We start from the raw sequence: 20541 nt of genomic DNA, 5'->3' as shown, positions 1-20541 counted from the left end.
AGTACTAGGTAGCAAAGCCCAATGTTACCAATAATTGCCAAAGATCACCCAGGCTTTCTCGTTTTTTTTTTTTGCTCCTTGTTTGTCCTGACAACCAAACTCTTTTTCACTTCCTTTATACTTCCTCCTCCAAAATCTACATGAATACTTGAAGACAACATAACTACAACCTTACAAATGCCAATTAGACAAAGAGAACAAATGATATAATATAAATCATTTTTTAAAAAAAAAACCTTGTCTTATTCACATTCAGGGAAGTCTAGCACCAAGGACAGTATTAACAACATTACAAATTTATTAGAAAAGTTATTACTTAAAACATCTGTGTGTGATCTACATCAAAGAAAAATCAAGAATTGCAAAAAGGGGAAAAAATGGATAGAAATGAAAGCATAAGTTTTTTATTTCTTTCATTGAATTTGATTACAACTTTTATGTTTAACCTACCTCAAGTTCAGGTAAGTCAGCATCTGCAGATTAACGATGGCCTCAGGAATGACTCTGATACAGTTGTGATACAGATTAAGAATTTCCAGTGATACAAAATGGCACAATTCCATTGGAACTTCAACCAGTCTGTTTTTAGATAAGTCTATAAGAAAAGGAGAGAATATTTTCTCAACAAAATTTGAACAAAATCAATACACTTTTATTAACCACAAACACTGTTTTTCTTAACATTATACATTTTGACCAACATTATCATTTTTTTTTTTTGCACCTCTGTTACTACAGCACTGTGATTTCTATTTCCTTTTTCTATTTCCTTGCCAAATTCTGGGACATGTGGTATTTGGAAAAGCAAAAATACCACTAAAACTTTTTAGCTCTCTAAAGAACTTTTTACTGTAACTAAAAATTATTTCCAACTCATTCTACCAGACAAGTATGCAAAATGCTATCCTTTAACGTATCTGAATACATATATATTTACCAAAATTATTAATTCAATTTTTTTTTTTTTTTTTTTTGAGACAGGATCTCACTTGGTTGCCTATACCAGACTGCAGTGGCACGATTTCAGCTCACTGCAATCTCAACCTCCCAGGCTCAGGTGTTCCTTCTACCTCAGCCTCTGGAGTAGCTGGGTCTACTACAGGCATGCACCACCATGCCTGGCTAATTTTTGTAGGAACATGTCTTTTACATCCTTTACAAATGAACCCATAACAGACAATAACCAAGTACTTTACTCACTAGAATTACTGAGAGCCTATAATATATAAGACTGAGATAAACTGTATCTGTTAAGAACTGACACTATGAAGCACAATCAGCAGTAAAACTGGACACCACTGGGCAAAGGTACCAAAGAAAGCAATCACAGTCCCCAGAGCAGCGTAATCATACAGTACGGCCTACAGTATTACCATCCTGATGATAAGATTATGCAATAGTCCTTAATATCTTAATATCTAAATGAATGGGAGACATGATTGTCAAATTCCATAAAACATAGACTATAAGGAAAGAACCACTACTTTTGAAAACAACTCAACAATAAGAGATAACCTCACCCTGTATCAGAAGAGACTCAAACAGTAACTGAAGATTTTCAGTAAATAATATGTAACATATACTTAAGGAACCACACCTTAGCCAAAGAAAACACAGAAAATGTAAATATGTCAATATCACAGATGAAATAGATGTTAAAGAGCCACCTTCCCTCCAATAAATAAATATACAAATAAGCAAAATCAGGATGAGATAGCTTCAGAGGGAGAATTCTAACAAACTTTCAAGGAATAATTTTGAGAATGATGGTTTCCAGCTTCATCCATGTCCCTGCAAAGAACATAAAATCGTCCTTTTTTATGGGTTCATAGAGAACACGAGGGTCTTATACTATCAAAACAATTCACCTTATAAATAGACCAAAGTGAAATGATATATGATCATCTTCAAGGATATGTAAAAGGCATTTGGTATTAATTTTTAAACAACCTTATTAAGGGATATTTTATATATTTTACACACACCAGCAAAATGACACAAAAGAAGAGATATAATTTATGATAATAGCAACAGGGCAAAATCCCCAGCAAATCTTAAGGAATATGCAAAATTTATATGAAGAAAACTTTAAAATGCTACTAAGGCAAAATTTTAAAAGGTGATGACAATTATCTCGATTATATCTATATAATTTAAGGCACTTCCAATTTAAACAAAAAAATACTTCCAGAATTTTAAAAAAACTGTTGGGGTTATTGCACAAGTTGATTCTAAAGATCTCATGGTTAAATAATGTGAAAACAGTAAAGTATTTCTCAACAAAGAACAGCCCTGAGAGGATGAGTTCGCCTGGATATTAAAAACACATCATAGAGCAGTGTGGTGGATAGATGGGAAGGTCAATGGCATGAATTACTAAGATGGGAAATGGGTCAAGAGACATACATATGGAAATCAAGGCCACGGACCAGACTGGTACAGGTCTGCACAGCAGGAGGTGAGTGTCAGGCTGGCAAGTGAAACTTCATCTGTATTTACAGCCACTCCCCACTGCTCACATTACTGCCTGAGCTCCGCCTCCTGTCAGATCAGCTGGGGCATTGAATTCTCATAGGAGCATGAACCCTATTGTGAACTGTGCATGCAAGAGACCTAGGTTGCGTGCTCCTTGTTAGAATCTAATGTCTGATGATCTGTCACTGTCTCCCATCCCCCTCAGATGGGACCTTCTAGAGCAGGAAAACAAGGTCAGGGCTGCCATTGATTCTGTATTATGGTGAGTTATATAATTATTTCATTATATATTACAATGTAGTAATAATAGAAATAAAGTGTACAATAAAGTAATGCGCTTCAGTCATCCTGAAACCATCCCCCACCCCGGTCTGGGGAAAAGCTGTCTTCCACAAAACCAGTCCCTGGTGCCAAAAAGGTTGGGAACCACTGAAGTGTGCAATAAAGGTGGCATTTCAAATCAACAGGGAAAAGACACAAGGCCAGTAGTTCGAGAAAACTAGATAGCCATTTACAACGAAAAAAAAAAAGACGACTACCTATCTCGCACCTTTTATCTCAATAAAGTCTAGTTGAATCAGAGATCTACTGTGAAAAGGGAAGCTGTAATAGCACCAGGACAGCATGGGTTGTGTTTATGATCTCAGAATGGGGAAGGCTTTGTATGAATAGTATAAAGCCAGAGTGCCAAATTCAACACACACAAAAAAGTATGGCATTTTAAAACAAAAACTTCACCATAAACATATATGACAATCAAGGAATGGGGGAGGATGGAAAGTTCTACAATTCCTAAACCTAATAGGCACATTTTTTATACACAGAAAGAGCTTCTACAGTTGACAGAAATAAGACAAATCATAAACAAGAAAAGAAAAATAGATATGAACAGATGGCTCACAGAAAATGATATACGAATGGCTCTTAATCATATGAAAAAAAGGATCAACCACACTCAAATTAGAGTAACACAAATTACAACTAAATGGGATAGTATTTTTCATCTATTAGAATTGTGAATATAAAAAAATCTGATAAACACATTGTAATGCTGAGGCCATGGTGATGTAAATGAAGGACATTTTTTGGTAATATCTGTAAATATTACAAATACACATACACTTTAACCTAGCAGTCTTTCTCATCTACAGATATTCTTATACATATGCAAATGACATACTTTTAGCATGGTTTCTTTTTTTTTTTTTTGAGTTGGAGTCTCACTCTGTCACCCAGGCTGGAGTGCAGTGGTGTGATCTCAGCTCACTGCAACCTCCATCTCCTGGATTCAAGCAATTCTCCTGCCTCAGCCTCCTCAGTAGCTGGGACTACAGGCATGCACCACCACGTCCAGCTAATTTTTGTATTTTTAGTACAGATGGGGTTTCACCATGTTGGCCAGGCTGGTCTTAAACCCCGGACCTCAGGTGAGCTGCCCACCTCGGCCTCCCAAAGTGCTGGGATTACAGGCATGAGCCACTGTGCCTGGTCAGTATGGTTTCAAATAGCAAAAGATGGAAAGCAAATAAAATAGAGGACTGGTTAAGTATTAATATACCATTAACAAACATCATAAATATGCTAAAATTAAATCAATCAATATTAATGTAATATTAATTCTATTTTGTGTGATTGAATGTAATATTAAACATTATATTCCATAATGGAATACTAATACTATGCAGCCATAAAAATAAATGAAGCAGCTCTATATGTGCTGATACAAAACAAACTTCAAAATAGATTATAAATGTTTAAAAACAAAAACAGTTGTAGGACAGTGCATATAGTATTTGTGGGTTTTAATGAATATTTACATAATTATTTAAATATAAGTAGATTGTGTCTGGAAAGCTACACAAGAAACTGTTTAAACTGGTTGTTTCTGGAGAGAGGATCTCTGGCTAGGAGGACAGGAGTGAATGGGAGGAAGACTCACTGTAGATACTTCTGTGCCTTTAGAGATATCAATGCATTGCTTATTTCATTGTGATACACAATATATACATATTATGATAACATATGTAATTGTGTGTATGTGTGTATACACATCTCTGTCTCATTCTCCCATCAGCATTCTTACTCTTTCTCTACACAAAGAATTTCATTTCACTTAAAAAGAATTAAGAGGCAAGAGCAAACTGTGAAGTTCCTCATATTAAATTAAGGAAAATATTAAAGCAACACTCCTTTCACGAATGTTTAGAATCTAAATAGAAGAGAATTCCAGAAGTCTCCTGTGTTCTTTCTTTCTGAAACACTTTACTAGACATAGTGATCTTGATGTGCTACAGTGCTGGAAGTTTGCCCTGAAAACTTATATGTGTGGTTTCCTTCAGGTTCAACTCAAAGAAAGTTCCACTGAGGGTCCAGTTTACATTCCAAACTTAACCTTTCCTGAGAATTGCTAGAACTATACTATCTAATTGAATGAAAAAGATACAGAATACATGTGCGTAGAATATTTCAAGAACTATTTTAGGTAATGAGAGGGTTTCTGTGATTTCAGCATCACCAATGTTTCTTTAAGCAAGAAGAAAATAGTATTTTTGTAGCAATACTGTCACATAGCTACGAACCTTTTAAAGGACAATGGGACATAAAATTAATAATAGAAACCACTCTAACCTGAGAGCAGAAGACTAGTTCTAAATCTACGACCACCTGAGATGTTTGAGAAAGTTACTCAATTTTCTAGACCTCTGTTTCTGAATAGGTAACATTAAAGTATATACAACTAGATGAGTTCTAACATTCTTTTCAAAGCTAAGATTTATGTGAATAAGTCAAATTTATTCTGAAGTCAAATATATTAAATCAAAAATATTCAAAATCCAAGAAATTTTGTTTCATCATCATAATTAATAGCAGCAGTTAAATATCACAAGAAGTTATAAAATATAAACCCACCAATACTATAATTAAATATTGGCACATTATTTTAATGAATTTGACATTTCACTGTAGAATATATATTCCATCATATAATCTGAATTTTAAAAGTGTTCTGTTTTCAAAGTTGGGAAAAATGTAATGGTAAGACAAATAAATTACAAAATGACTTACAAATTCAGCTAATATTCAATTCTGGGCTAAACTTACTAATGGCATCATTAATAACAATTTGCTAAAAACATGCTAGAATATTGCACTAATTAGTGTATCAGTCTGGTATTTTCATTACTATTTACAATACAGATTATATTTGCTCTCCCCCCTTCTTATCTTTTCCTCCATAATCTCCAGGTTTGAGGGAAAACTCTGGCATTTTTCCTTCCAAGTAATTTCTTCCCTGGCTGTGTGACTGCATCCCAGAAGCAGCTGTGCTAAGGGCTGGTCAGAGCCTCTCAAGGAATGAGATTAGTCCTGCTAGCTGAAAGGAAAAGGAGGTTTACCCAGTAAAGCCTTCATTTTCCCATTATTTTAAGTTGTGTCTGATCTCTTTTAATTCTTATTTTTAATTATGCTATTCTAGATGTACTTTTTTAGGATTCCTTTCTGAAAGGAGCCAGGCTACACATTATACATTCATAAAGTTATAAGGTAACAATGGGCTTCTGCCATGCCCAGGCCTACATTGGGGGACAAACAGGCAGACCACCCTGTCCACTGAGTTAGTGAGAATTCACCTATGCAATGGGTCCCCTGTTGTCTTGGGTTTGTGTTACAATTTCTACATTAACAAGGACGAAACTATATTACAAAATCTACACACAGCTTAGACACTTTCACTGGCTATACAAAAACAGTTGCCCAGATCGGCATCACCCAAGTTAAAACAAAACTGCAAAACAGAAAAACAAAAGCTTTCCTTTTTTTTGTTGTTTAGTTTAGTTCACTCCCTGCTGAATTATGTATGCATCCTCAACATACACTAAGGATGGGATATCTACGGAAATGGAAAACTACTTCAGGCCTACTTTCAAGGAGTTTAAATTTTGAAAAGTAAGATGAGGCAAAACCAGAATGAAACATAAGGCAGGATGCCCTAATTGTGCTTTAAAAATGGTGCACATAAAGAGCTAGGCATTTGGGAGAAGGTAGATGAATGACAGCTGGCAAAGTTTACCACGCATTGACCAATTCAAGCATGCCTGACACTGGAGCTTCACATCTGGCACCTCATTTAAACCACTGCATGTAGCAGCAGTAGCCCCACCAACCTAAAGATGACAAAACTAAGGCTCTGAAAGCTTCTGTCACTTTTGTGCCCAACGCTAACGATGGATAAAGCTCCCCACACAAGACCACTCTTTCTCCATGGAATAAGGCCAAGCAAGAACAGCTTTATTATCAGGAAGATACAGCAATGAAATCTTCACTGCACTTTTATGTGTCCAAAATTCAACCAAAATAAAGTCGACATGGTCTTCGTATAAGCCCAGAAGGTAAGAAAGTGATGAAAATTATGGATAAAAAAGGAAAGTACTGAAAAAAATAGGTCAGCTGATGGGCTTAATTCTAGAAGTAAAAACATGAAGTTTGGCTCGAATTGCTGATTATATTAACCTTACATAAACACTCTATTTTGATTAATAGGTTTCCAAATATATGACTTGCTTTTTCTCTGAGTATCATGTAATCCTCAACTTTGTTAACGGAAGAGAGGAAGAGGGTGCAAAAACAATGGGCATGTTTGCTTTTTGATGCTTTGCTTAGGCTGATGTGGAAATCATCTTGTGTCTTTGAGAGCACACCATGGGGAAGACACCTAGAAGGGAAGGGGAAGTGAGTGTGGATCAAGATGTTTTGATTCTGATAATCCAGAACAGATAATCCCTTTACAAACAGTGGGAGCGAAAGATATACGTACATGTTCAAAATTTTTCTGTCCTGATAACCAAGAAATAAAACAGCGTCTGGTCCCTCTTTAAAAGGGAGAGAAAAAGAGAGAAAGGAAGGAATGAATCTAGGACTTAATTGAATTAAAGACATGAGAGGGCAGTCCGTTCATGGTTCACAGAGAGATATGAGCATTCCTAACTCTGCCTTTGAAAGGTCAGAGCCATGCCAGAAGCACCACTAACAATGACAGATACATCAAGTTGTGAGTAATGAAGGTTCTCCCACTCAGGAAAGACAGAAAGAATAAGAGCTCATAGATAACAGGAAAATGTTAAAAAGGCAACTAGTATTTTTGTCTTGAACGGCAACCAAATAAGAGGGAGCAAATGGGCAAGGGGCTGTGAAAAGGTACAGTAGGGTCTGAGTGACAGAAAGATAAGTAAGCTTTTAAAAGCTAGAGATACATGCAGATAAAGAATTTGTGTATTTCTTTGTTATTTATTGCTCTAATTCTATTATAAATATGCTTGTATAGAGGTGTTAGTGAATCGGCTTATGAGCTATTTGTATATTGTTTCTCAATCTTGTTGGCACACTGCAATCACTTGGAGAATTTTTTTTAACATCCTAAAGCCTGGGGTTCATAGTCAGAAACTTTAGAGCGTGACTTGGACATCAGGATTCTTGAGATGTCCAGTTGATTCCCACTGTGCTATGGGAAAGCCAGGTGAGCAGATGACACAACCTATTTCTGCTCTCTCTACCTAAACCAATCCTCCACAGATGCTGCTGTCCTAAGAGCAGAGGTAGTTCCCAGAAAGGGTCCGATTTGGATACCAGGCTAGTACCTGAGAAATAACCTAATTTGGGAAATAAAATCTTACTCAATCCAGAATTAAGCATTGCTAGGTTAGATTCTTACTCTGAACTCCTCAGCTAGTTTCTGATACAATCAGAGCAACAAGAATCTGACCTGGAATGGAGTTTTGCATATTTTGAGTTGTCCATGATCACAGAAAATTTGTGGGGTTTTTTTCCTCACATAATCCTCATCACAACCTAGTGAAGCAGGTGCTGTTACAATTCCCAATCACGTGCAGGCACTAAAGACTACAGAGGTTAGGTAACTTGTCCAAGGACACTGAGTTAGTAAGTGGCAGAGCCAAGAACTAATCCAGGTTTGTATGACACCAAAGTCCTGTCTTGAATCTACTGATTCTGCCTCATAGAACTGCATACAGGCAACATCAGTTGTTCATATGGGTATAGCTTGTAGAAGAAAAAAAAATGACTGACCCATTTCAGGTGCCTGGTCACCAGGCATTAAAAAGTTTCTATAGCTCTGTACTAAAAGTAAGTGACCTCTGGCCAGGTTCCTAAAATTTTCTCCAGAAAGAAGAGCACATGTCTTTAGTGCCACGTATCCTCCATCCAACCCACAATGGGCATTGTCCTTTCCTGCTGGAATCCCAGCCTAGGTCTGGCTCTGCAGCGTGGAGTTGGGCCACCACAGCTCTATCTGTGCAAACATACCTAGGCAGCAAACCGGAACCCCAGAACCACGTCCTCCCCACGTCCGCCTCTTAATGGAAGCATTCACATGAAAGCCGAGCAGCCAGAAATAAAACAATAAGAGTCACCACTGCCAAGACAAGCTTTGCAAATCCCTAAAATAAAGTAGCCAGATGAATAAAAATAAGCAGGGTAGGGTAGAAAAACAGTCAATGGAATCTGGTGTGCAGTCAGCACGATTGGAAGCACGTTGTTGTTTTTGCATGAAAAAGGAAAGTGGTGTCTCAGGAGGATCTGGATGAGTTCCCCACTCTCCAGCAACAACATCCTGAATTATCAGCCACCAGAGCCATCGAGCAGCCATGCCGACAGACCAGGACAGCTGGGAACCTCGTTTGCAACATCTTGTTTTATGGTCAGAAGAGAAGATCTCATCTTGAAAGTCAAAATCATTACCAGTTCCACAGAGGAAGACCAAATGACACCATAAACATGTTATCGTGGAAATTTACTTTCAGAATCTTAACACTCCTCATGATGTCTCAATAACTGGGTAAAAGGTGAATCTGTCATTCACTCATCTAAAGCCCTGGCCCACCACAAAAGTGCATGGAACCTGCTGTTTTCCCAGTACTGAGGGGGCTGCTCTGTTATCTCCACCCTCTTGCTACTCTTCCTGGGACCACTGCCTTGGTGAAGATAGTCCTTGGGTAGAGGTAGGATCTAGGGTCATCTGCCCTCTTTGGACAATCCATCCCTATCTTCACCTAGGCAGGCAAGGGTCTCTCTAGAAGAATCTCAGCTACATCTTTCTATCCATCCTGAACTTCCTCTCTCAGCTCCGCAATGTCCTCGGTGTCTGACCCTCACTTCCCACTCCTCTAGACACCCCACCCAGCCCATAACTCAGCACCCATGGGGCACACATTCAGAACTGCCCTCCAGTAAGGGAGTGCTACCCAGCCAATAAAGCAGAACCCATGGGCTGACTCACCCCTGACTCTGCAGACCAAACAACCCAACGCTTCCAGGGTTAAATAGGCAGAAATATTAAGCAGTTCCCTACAAGTTTTGAGTGAGTCAAGATCTCAGCCTGCATCTCTTAAGAGATCAACAAAGAAGTCAGGTCAAACAACAGAAATGTGATCAACAATTCTCCAATATGAACCATGAGGTCTTCCCTGATCATCTCCTTAAAACTTCTTTCATAACCATCTTAACCTTCTTCCTCTGTTCTACATTTTCTTTTTATCTTAGCACATAAATAACCTTCTAACATAGCAATGCAATTTAGTCATGTAGATAGATGTGAATTTTCTCTCTTCCCTTCCTAGAACGTAAGCTCCATGAAGATTAGGATCTTTGTTCATTGTTGTACAGTAAGAGCTTAATAAATATTCGTTGAATTGAATATTTATTACTAAAAGTAAGTGAGCTCTGACCAGGTCCCTAATATTTTCTCCAGAACGAAGAGCCCATGTCTTCAGTGCCATGTTTCCACCCAGCCCAAGATGGGCACTGTCCTATCTTGCTGGAAACCCAGGCTGGTTCCAGGTCCTCATGTCAGACAGCTTGAGTTCAAACTCTGGTCCCACCACTTAGCTGCATGAACTTGGAAGTAATTACTTAATTTCTCTATGCCTCAATTTCTGCATCTGTAATATGAGGACATTAATAGTACTGGCTCCATTGAATTAGTGAAAGGACTGAATGGGATGATACATATAAAGCCCTTAGAGCAGTGCCTGCCACAGAGTGAAGCACTCTAAGAATAACTGCTATCATTATTATGTTAGCTATTACTGGGTTCCATGAGACACAAATAAATAAATAATAGTTTTGTACAATAAGTGAACAATCTGTAAGTTAGTTTGAAGGTTTCTCTTTCCACTAAATTAGTACTCAACTTACTTAACAGTTTTCTCTAGCTCCATTCAATGATCAATGTATCTATTCCCTCACTTATCACAGTGCCAACTATATGGCTTGGTTCAGTTGCACCTTATAAACACTGGGAAGAAGAAGTGAGACGATGCATGCAAAGCAGTTAGCAGTGTCTGGAGTTCAACAAATGACAGTTGAAAAATGAAATATAACTAGGACACCAGGCCTCCTCTGATACTCTCTGAGTGCAGAAAGGGAGACACACAGCTCGTGACTTAAATTCTAGAGAGAAGTGTGCGAATAAACATGAGTACAGATTACTGTAGGGACACTGGTCCCCAAGGGTGCAGAAGAGCCCAAAGGGCTTCCTGGCAGGTACAACACTGCTTGGGACTCTGCCTAGAACAGGGATCCTGAGACCCTGGGCAGTGAACAGGGGTGTGTGTCGGACCATCTTCCTGGCCGAGCAGGCCAACAGCAATCATGCAGATAGCATGAGAGGAAGGCAGGAGACTAGGGATTCTCTGGGGTGTGAGAGGGAGGGCAGAGGTCTCAGAAACTTTCCACTGCGAGGCTTTAGAGCTCAAATGGCCTTTCACTAAATCACATGATTATTTGAAGTGTAACAAATACCTTATTGCCTGACTAAAGCTGAGCAGCTGGTAACAGTCTCTTACCAGCCAGACCACAGACAGTCTATGTGATACCATAATTCGAAGAAAACTAGTTACTAATTAAGGGATCTGACAACTGCTACAAGGTGAGTAATTTTGGAAATGCAAAGAAAATGAATCCCAAGGATGCTAAGGCACATTGACTTTCTGCATGCCCAAATTTACATTACTACACTGGGATCAGAGAAAAGAGTGGACTTCTCACTACAGGGAGACAGAAAAAAAGGCAGAGAAGTAGGCTCTGTGGACGCTACGGCTGCTGCTTTGCTGGTATGTTATCATTCCAGGATTAGAATCAAGAATGAAACAAGGCACTGCTGTGAGTTGCTAATTACATAAATATTGAAACTCTTAACCATAAAAGAAATGTTCTTTGCTGGAAAATAGAAAGCCTTTTATAATAAAAATGACCAAACCAGAAAGTTTTTTTCCAGGATTTTTCTTTGCTGGAAGCTTTTGAAGTCAAATATACCGTGAAACAGTCTATTACACTTCAGTTAACCATAATCCTCAATTTCTTAGATTTTCTTTTATTATATACTTCACAAATAACAAATAAAAACATAAGGAAAGCCAAAACTACCCACCCCTCTTGCAAAGGTAAAGAGGATCTAGAGGTTTTGTAGTATGAACAGCACGTTCGCGTATGTGATTGATTAGATCTCTCCTATTTAAAAAAGCCTTTTAGTGGCATATCATACTTTTTTTATTTGATACAATGTGTAGTAAATAATCTTAGGCATGAGGCCATGTAAGATCTTCAGTTAGCAAAGATAAAATTATTGTCCCTCTAACAGACGTGCTAATTTGGGATGGAAATGTATCAGTATATTTTTAAAGACTTCCAAGACAAAGAAATGAATCCTCCTTTTTACCTGGAGTAAATTATAGTTCCACTAAGCCAGATAACCACTACTCAGGTTTTCCAAATACTTGTGTTAAACATAAAGTAGAATGAAGGCAGCAGGCATCATTTTGAAGTAGAAATCATGCAGAATTCAAAATTTATACGATATGGTATTAATTACATCAGTAACTGGTTAATTTCAAACGAGATAAAAATTCAAAAGCTATTCAAAGGTTCCGTGCCAGTTTTAACATATTGCTGAAGAAGTCAAAGGAGGAATTATTGCCACAAGTTTTATCCAAAAAAAGTAACCCTCAAAGGTATTGCCAGTGACATTTTTAAGTAAATATAATTCAGAAAATTCAAAGCTACTGTAATATATTTAATGTCCCATAAGAAAGTAAATTTTATATGAATCGATTTGCAAATCCATAGTAATTTTCTTGTATATAATACAAATACTATATTTGTCATAAATATTTTATATGTATAAATGTATCCATAGCAACCTAAATTATAATTTCATCTATACATCCTTCTTGGAAACGATTCAAAGATATCGTTTGAAGCAATGTTTAATTCAGCTTTGTTCTCTTTTGGATAAAATAAGAACTTGAAATTTCAAATGAAGCCTACAGTTTAGGAAGCTGAAGTGGGCAATTAATTACGCTTTTCTGTTTTGTGAAAGCTTCTTCTCTATAGTCATTCAAGGAATACTTGCTGTGTACCTACTATGCGCCAGAAATAGTTCTAAGCAGTGGGCAAATCCAGCGAACGCTGGCAAAGAAATCCCGCTCTCTAGAACTCACCCTCCAGTGGGGTGATACAAACACAAATGACAAGTAAAATATACGGCATGTTACAGGGTGGTAAGTGCTAGAAAGAAAAATAAGAAGAAAAAAAAACTACGAAGTGCGGGAGAAGCGTGGCAACTTTAAACAGGGTGACCAGGGAAGAATTCGCAACCAAGGTGACAGCTGAGTGCAGAGCTGACGGAAAGAAGAGAGGAAAGCACGGGATCCTTAAGGGCTGAGCCTTTCCCCAAAGGGACAGAGAGCAGAAAAGCCCTAAGGTAGCAGCAGGATGGCATACTGCAGGCACACCAGGGAAGGCTGTGGGACTCCAGCGAGGGAACAAGGGTGAGAAAATCAAGAAAAGAGGCCAATGAGGTCATGGAGTAGGCAATCACATAGAGCTTTCGGCCACTGTAAAAGTCTGCCATTTCCTGGCCACTGGAGGGCTTGGAGCAGAGGGTGGCTCACATTTTCATAGGCTCTTCTCGCTAGATTTGTGTTTGGAATCTAGGGCAGGCAGGGAGGCCAGGGAGGAGGTGACAACCCAAGCAATGTAAGATGGTGGTTAGACCTGAGTGGCAGAGTGGAAGTGACAAGAAGTGGTCACATTCAGGTTGTATCTTTTGAAAGTAAAGCCAACTGAATTTGCTGATTGGATGGGGGTTTGAGAGAAAAAGAGTAGTCAATTATGATTCCCAATTTTGGCCTCAGAAATTGGAAGAACGGAGTTGCCATCCTCAGATGTGGAAGCCTATGGCAGATACTGTGGGGCAGGTCAAGAGTCATTCTGGAGATGCAAATGTTGAGACACCTATTAGATATGCAGGTAAGGAAGTGTTCACAGCTGGGCCTCGGGACAAATGCTGGGAACTGTAAGAGTATAAATGGCATGGAAAGACATCAACTCTAAAGAGGAGTGAGTGAAGATTAGAGAAGAGGGCCATGCACTCAGCCCTGGGACATTCCAACCTACAGAGGCAACAAGAGGAAGAACACTAAAAGGGAGTGGTCTGTGAGGAAGAAGGAAAACACAGGCCAGCAAGGTCCCTGGAAACCAAGTGAAGACAGTGTTTCAAAGAGGAGGGAGTGCTCCACTGTTCCTATCGCTGCTGCCGGGTCAAATCAGCCAAAGACTGAGAAATGACTGTCAGATCCAGCAAGTGGAGGCCACAGGTGACCCTGAGAAAAGTGGTGGAGGGGGAATGTAGGAGCAAAAGCCTGATGAAGGTGGGTTCAGGAGAGAATGGACGATTACCCAGAGTAGTCAAATTTACAGAGATAGAAGGTATAAGGATGGTTGCCAAGGGCTTGGAGGAGGGAAAAATGAGGTGTTAATGTTTAATGGGTACAGAATTTCAGTTTTGCAAGATGAAAACATTCTGCAGATTGGTGGCTTAATAATGTAAATGTAACTGACATTACCGAATTGCACACTTAAGAATGGTTGAGATGGGCCAGGCGCAGTGGCTCATGCCTGTAATCCTGGCACTTTGGGAGACCAAGGCAGGTGGATCACTTGAGGTCAGGAGTTCAAGACCAGCCTGGCCAACATGGTGAAACCCCATCTCTACAAAAACACAAAAAAAATTAGCCAGGCATGTGGCACATGCCTGTAATTCCAGCTACTCGGGAGGCAGAGGTAGGAGAATCGCTTGAACCCAGGAGGCAGAGGTTACAGTGAGCCAAGATCGTGCCATTGCACTCCAGGCTGGGTGACAGAGCGAGACTTCATCTCAAAAAAAAAAAAAAAAAAAAAAGGTTGACATGGTAAGTTGGATGTTGTGTTGTATATATCTTACCAAAATTAAGAGCTTTAAAAACTTTGCAAAGAGAGAGACTGAAAGGAGAGGAATAAGTTATAATGAGTTCAGGCAAGTCAAGGTAAAACAGAGCAGATAAATGGAAGCTGGAGAGGGGCATGGTATGGGGGAAGAAATCAGCATGTTTGTATGCTGATGGGAATAGCTTGGTGGCCAGGGGAAAACTGATGATTCAGAAGAGAAAGGAGACAACTGATGGAGTGATGTCCTTAAAAAGGTGGGAGGGGGCCGGGCGCGGTGGCTCACGCCTGTAATCCCAGCACTTTGGGAGGCCGAGGCAGGTGGATCACGAGGTCAGGAGATCGAGACCATCCTGGCTAACATGGTGAAACCCCGTCTCTACTAAAAATACAAAACAATTAGCCAGGCATGGTGGCGGGCACTTGTAGTCCCAGCTACTCGGGAGGCTGAGGCAGGAGAATGGTGAGAACCCGGGAGGCAGAGCTTGCAGTGAGCTGAGATCGTGCCACTGCACTCCGGCCTGGGCACCAGAGCGAGACTCTGTCTCAAAAAAAAAAAAAAAAAAAAGGTGGGAGGGGACCGGATCTTTTAAGTGGAGGGTGTGGCCTTCCCAGGGGCATCAACAATTCCTCCACAGCAAGGGAGACTAGCCAGCGAATGCAGACAACTGAGAAGATGTGGTGGCAGGTACACAGGGAAGCTCTTTCTAATTGCCTGCAAGCCCTGTTAGCTGAGAGGCAGGGATGGAGACATGTTAAAGGTTCAAGTGCAGGAGAAAGTATGAAGTAGTGAACAGACTGGGAAAGTCTCTGCAGAAGAGAACGGCGGTGTGAGTGCTGGGTGGCAGTAAAGCCCCCTTGAGTTAGTGGATATGAATTGAAAGTAAGGCCTCTGGGATGGCCACAGTGCATACAGACACCTCACTGAAATAAATATAATTCACTGGGTTCACTTGGTTGTGTTCAACCTTGTTACCTGTGCCTATAAAAAACCCAATCTTTATGGAGATAATAATAACTTTTTAAAACTACTGGTTTATATTCTGCAGCTCTGGTCCCAGAGCATGTATCTAACTGGTAAGGGTCAAGGGAAGTCACTACCAGTAAGCATGCTCATCGGAAAGTCAAAGAGCCTGAAGGGAGGCTCACACTGACTACGTGGTACCGTCCCAACCCTTCCCGCCCCAGGAAAAACCACCCACACGTTGGCTCACTTACTCAATCATTTATAGATGTCTGCTATAAATGAGACATACCATGCTAGATATTAGAGACAGACATAAATAAGACTCAATTCACAACCTCAAGTAACTCAGACTCTGACAGGAAGGGGAGACAGGTAAACAAGAGAAAATGTATGAAGAGTTAGATTTACATTTAGCAACATAGTTATATCTCAACTCCGCAAAGGTTGAGAAAGGCTTCAAAGAGGCATTGAGCTGTAAGCTGAGCCTCTGGATAAGTATTTGGAAGTCTGCAGGATGGAGTGGAAAATTCACTCCAGATTACCAGGCACAGCCTGAATGAGGAAGGGAGGAAGGGAATAGCTCTTTGAGAACTGTGACTGGCATTACAGCTGAGGCACATGGGATTGATGGCCAGTAGGGATCCATGGAGCCAGCTCTAGAGGCCATCATTACAAAGATCCAGGTGAGAAATGAGGAAGGCCCGAAATAAAGTGAAGATGGGTGGCACAGAAAGGAGAATTCGCCAGGGAAGACATTTGTGAGGTAGAATTCGCAGACCTTAGTGTTCCATTAAACATTGATAGTGAGGAAGAGCTGGTGGCATCTGGGGCTTTCTGACGTGGATGAATGACTGGAAACGTGCTAGATGCTCAAAAGAAATGCAGGAAAGGCTGGGCGCAGTGGCTCACGCCTGTAATCCCAGCACTTTGGGAGGCTGAGGCGGGCAGATCACAAGGTCAGGAGTTCGAGACCAGCCTGAACAACATGGTGAAACCCCGTCTCTACTAAAAATACAAAAATTAGCCAGGCATGGTGGCACACGCCTGTAATCCCAGCTACTCAGGAGGCTGAGGCAGGAGAATCGCTTGAACCCGGGAGATGGAGGTTGCAGTGAACTGAGATCGTGCCACTGAACTCCAGCCGGGCGACAGAGCGAGACTCCGTCTCAAAAAAAAAAAATGCAGGAAAAGAAACAGGTTTGGAGGTGATGGTGGGAGAGGAGAGTCATGATCAGTTTAGATATTCATGCCTTGACTTAGGGTATCTATGGAGCAACCAAGTAGAGAGTATGTTGACCACCAGATTGCGGGTCTGGAGCCCATGAGAAATGTCTTGGCTAAAATGCGGGCTTGGAAGATCCATACAAATAGTGACCACATGTGATGTCACCCTGGAAAAATGTGAAAAATGAGAAAAGAAGATGAGCTAGGAAAAGAACCCTCCAGCAGCTGCTACCATGAGGCCAATGCCTGTCTCTTTCCCCTCATAACTTCTTGAAACGTGAAGGCTTGGCTCTATAGGCCATGGGCTAGGGCAGGAAGTCCTAAACCAAAATGTAGTTTTATTTCCACTATAGCACTCTGCCCCAAGTATTTATTACACAATTCAATAATGATGATGGCGTTCTGCTGATACCCTGACCAACTGTGTATAATACAGGGCAGAATTTAATTGCTACATTATCACTCACTCTTTAGGAACCAACATGATCCATGCTTTAGAAATCAATATTCTTTTGTTATATTTAGGGTCACTATCAATTCCCAAAACAACAAAAATATTGTAGGCTAAACTACTATGTTTATTGAGAAGTTAGACTCCTTCCAGAAATACTTCCTTGGGCAATTTTTTTTTCCTTAGCCCAAAAATATGAAACAAAGAGTGAACTGTCTACAAAGTGCCTGATTTTCCAATTTTTAAAGTTCACATTTAGCTAGGGCAGCACTGATAAGAAAGACATTTTTTGTGATGGTGGCTGAATATAGTATATTCCATTGTGGAAACATGAATTTTAAGGCTAGAAATAGTTCATTCAATTCAGAGGATTTCTGCAGTCTTTTTAACAGATCTATTTGGAAGCTTTTTGCTGAATTAAAAAGTAATGAAGTTGTTGACAATAAAATAGAAACCATTTCATATTACTATTTACCAGAAACTACAATAGAAACAGTTTATCTAAATAATTTAAGTAAATATATTTAACGGGTATATTAGTTTCAAACATATCATTTCCAAAAGACTTAAATGTAGACAAAATGCTTATTCTCTTGAGACTTCTCTTTTTCCTCTTATTTTGATCACACAATTTACACATCTAGAATTCATGAATAACAAATAATTGTTGCTCACATTTTTTTTAAACAAGGGTTTCCTCAAAAGCTCTGAAAAGAGATACTGTTTATGGAATATATTCAGAAGTCTACCCTCTTCAAGCCTCTTGCATTATGCTTTGAACTTGAAGAGTAAGTAGGTTTTATCTTTTCATTATCAATTGCCTTGCAAACAATTTGAAATATAAATCTGTTAGAAAATCTTCTTTTCTCCCCTGAAGTTCAAACTGTATATTAGTCTCATGCTAAAGTGGACATAAAAATGATGAAAAAATTATCCGGTGTTACCAATGAGAATTCTCGAGGTCTCCACTGTGATTCAACCGGCAATTACTGTGACCACACAGGCATATGCATGGGGCAGACATATGGCACCAGGCTCAAAAAATGCTTCTTAACTAGCAAATGGGGGACTGCCAGTACCACAAATCCTCATGGCCATCAACTATTATTAAGCACTTATTTTGTCCTGTACACATCAAGTCATCAAGTGTTTCCTATGAATTTAGGTTTGTTTTTTTTTTTTTTAGACAGAGTCTTGCTTGGTCACCCAGGCTGGAGTGCAGTGGCACAATCTTAGCTCACTGCAAACTCTACCTCCCAGGTTCAAACAATTCTGCTGCCTCAGCCTCCTGAGTAGCTGGGACTGCAGACATGCACCACTATACCGAGTTAACTTTTTGTATTTTTAGTAGAGATGGGGTTTCACCATGTTGGCCAGGCTGGTCTCGAACTCCTGACCTCAAGTGATCCACCTGCTTTGGCCTCCCAAAGTGCTGGAATTACAAGTGTGAGCCACCACGCCCGGCCTGAATTAAGTCTTAATCTCATAACAACTTAATGAGAGTATTATTCCCACTTGCAGAAGAGGAAACGGAGATGCAGAAAGGTAAAATAATTTGACCTCTAACACAGCTAAAAAGTGGAAAACTTGTGATTGTGTTTAGTGCCACTGAATTGTACATCTAAATTAAAATGGTTAAAATGATAAATCTTATGTATATTTTATCACAATAAAAAAATCACTAAAAATTATATTTAAAAAGAATCAACAGCTAGATCCAAACATGACTCCCTATACCAAACTGAATTCCAGGTAGGTTAAGAATTTAACAGTAAAACATAAAATAAATAAAATTACTAGAAAAAAAAAGTAGAAAAGCCGAGACTCAAACTCAAGTTCTCTAGCTTCAGAGTCCATGCTACATACTAACGGTCTTCCACAAATTGCTATTTTATGCATAAAAACTACCCAAAGTGCTATTTTATAGACCTGCCTCATTATCATCAAATTAAGTTTCATAATAAGTCAATAGTGCTTCATGGCTTGCTGGGAAATATACAATGCATTGAGCATGTTTGGCTGCTGAACATATGAGGGACAAACCCCAAGACAAGTTTGGAAGCCACCTAAAAAGCCTCAAAATTGTAACCAGTTGATTTGTTGTAAAGAGACAGTCACTCTCAATAAGCAATGAGACGGCATGGCAAGTGCAGTGAGAACCTACTTTTGGAGCATGTAGTTTGAGGGAAATGTTTGCTATGGAAAGGATGCAGAAAATAATCACACTCGTGTTTTAAGAAACCACATGCATACAGCAGAGAACAAACAAAATTACAGTTTTCCAAAATACCTCAGAGTTGAAAGCTTGCAAAAAGCCTCAAGTCTTTACTGCAGATCTAAAATAGAGTTCAGACAGGAAGGGGTGGGGAGGGGGCAGATCCCAATCTTGAGGTCTCCAGACAAAAAGATTCCCAGATCTAGAGAGCACATATGTCCCTGAAGGCAGAACCAGAAGCAAGCTGGTGTGGGACTGCAAAAATCAAAGTGAAAAGCAGATCTTTCCAAAAGCCTGCACGTACACAGCAAAGAGTTTAAAAATGCCTCACATACAGGACTGCCCACCTTGTTTATTTTACTGTCTTTCATACATTAAGTTAATTGGTGTTTTCTCACCATTGTTCTGGATATCAGTTTAACTGCATTTTACAAAGGAAGGAAAGCCAAAATGTACCTCTCCCCATGCATTCAAATCCTCAAGGCTCAGTATAATTTACATTTAACAAACACTGCAGTCTTTTCCCAGTCCCAGTGTCTTAAGACACACAAAAGCTTGGCAGAGAACTGAAAGAGAAACAGAACCAACTGCTTGGTAGAGCTCTTATCAAATTAAGGAACTTCAAATAAAAAGTAAAGGTATCTTGGATTCTTAAATAACTGGTCAGACTAAAATAAGAAAGACATACATCTTTAGATTCAGATGACCCTGATTTATAAGAGCTTAAGTCCTCCATTGCTAAATCTAAATAATCAATATCACTCTGATTCTTTGAGTTTGCTGAGGAAGTAGTAATAATAAATAGTGATAACCTTCCGTAATTTTGGAAGCTAAGATCACAAAGAGAATGCCCATTTTTATAACTTATAATCAACTGTCACAGGAAGGAAGAGAAAAATATTCTGCCCCATCCATCTGCTGTTCCACCCACTG

At 39.5% G+C, this 20541-nt stretch overlaps 1 protein-coding gene across 8 annotated transcripts in view; it reads right to left on the bottom strand.

The window, feature by feature from the left end:
* Positions 1 to 20541, bottom strand: part of LRCH1 (leucine rich repeats and calponin homology domain containing 1) — a 200200-nt gene that overhangs the window by 102195 nt on the left and 77464 nt on the right. For all 8 annotated transcript variants that reach the window (XM_003314134.6, XM_009426931.5, XM_063792516.1 and 5 more), the window contains exon 2: positions 451 to 595. In XM_003314134.6, coding sequence (XP_003314182.2) covers positions 451 to 595 — 145 coding nt within the window. The remainder of the gene's footprint in view (positions 1 to 450; positions 596 to 20541) is intronic.

Source organism: Pan troglodytes, chromosome 14 (genome assembly GCF_028858775.2).
Source record: "Pan troglodytes isolate AG18354 chromosome 14, NHGRI_mPanTro3-v2.0_pri, whole genome shotgun sequence".
NCBI lineage: Eukaryota > Metazoa > Chordata > Mammalia > Primates > Hominidae > Pan > Pan troglodytes.
Note: the sequence above shows the minus strand (reverse complement) of the source record. Positions and strands in the feature narration are given on the sequence as shown.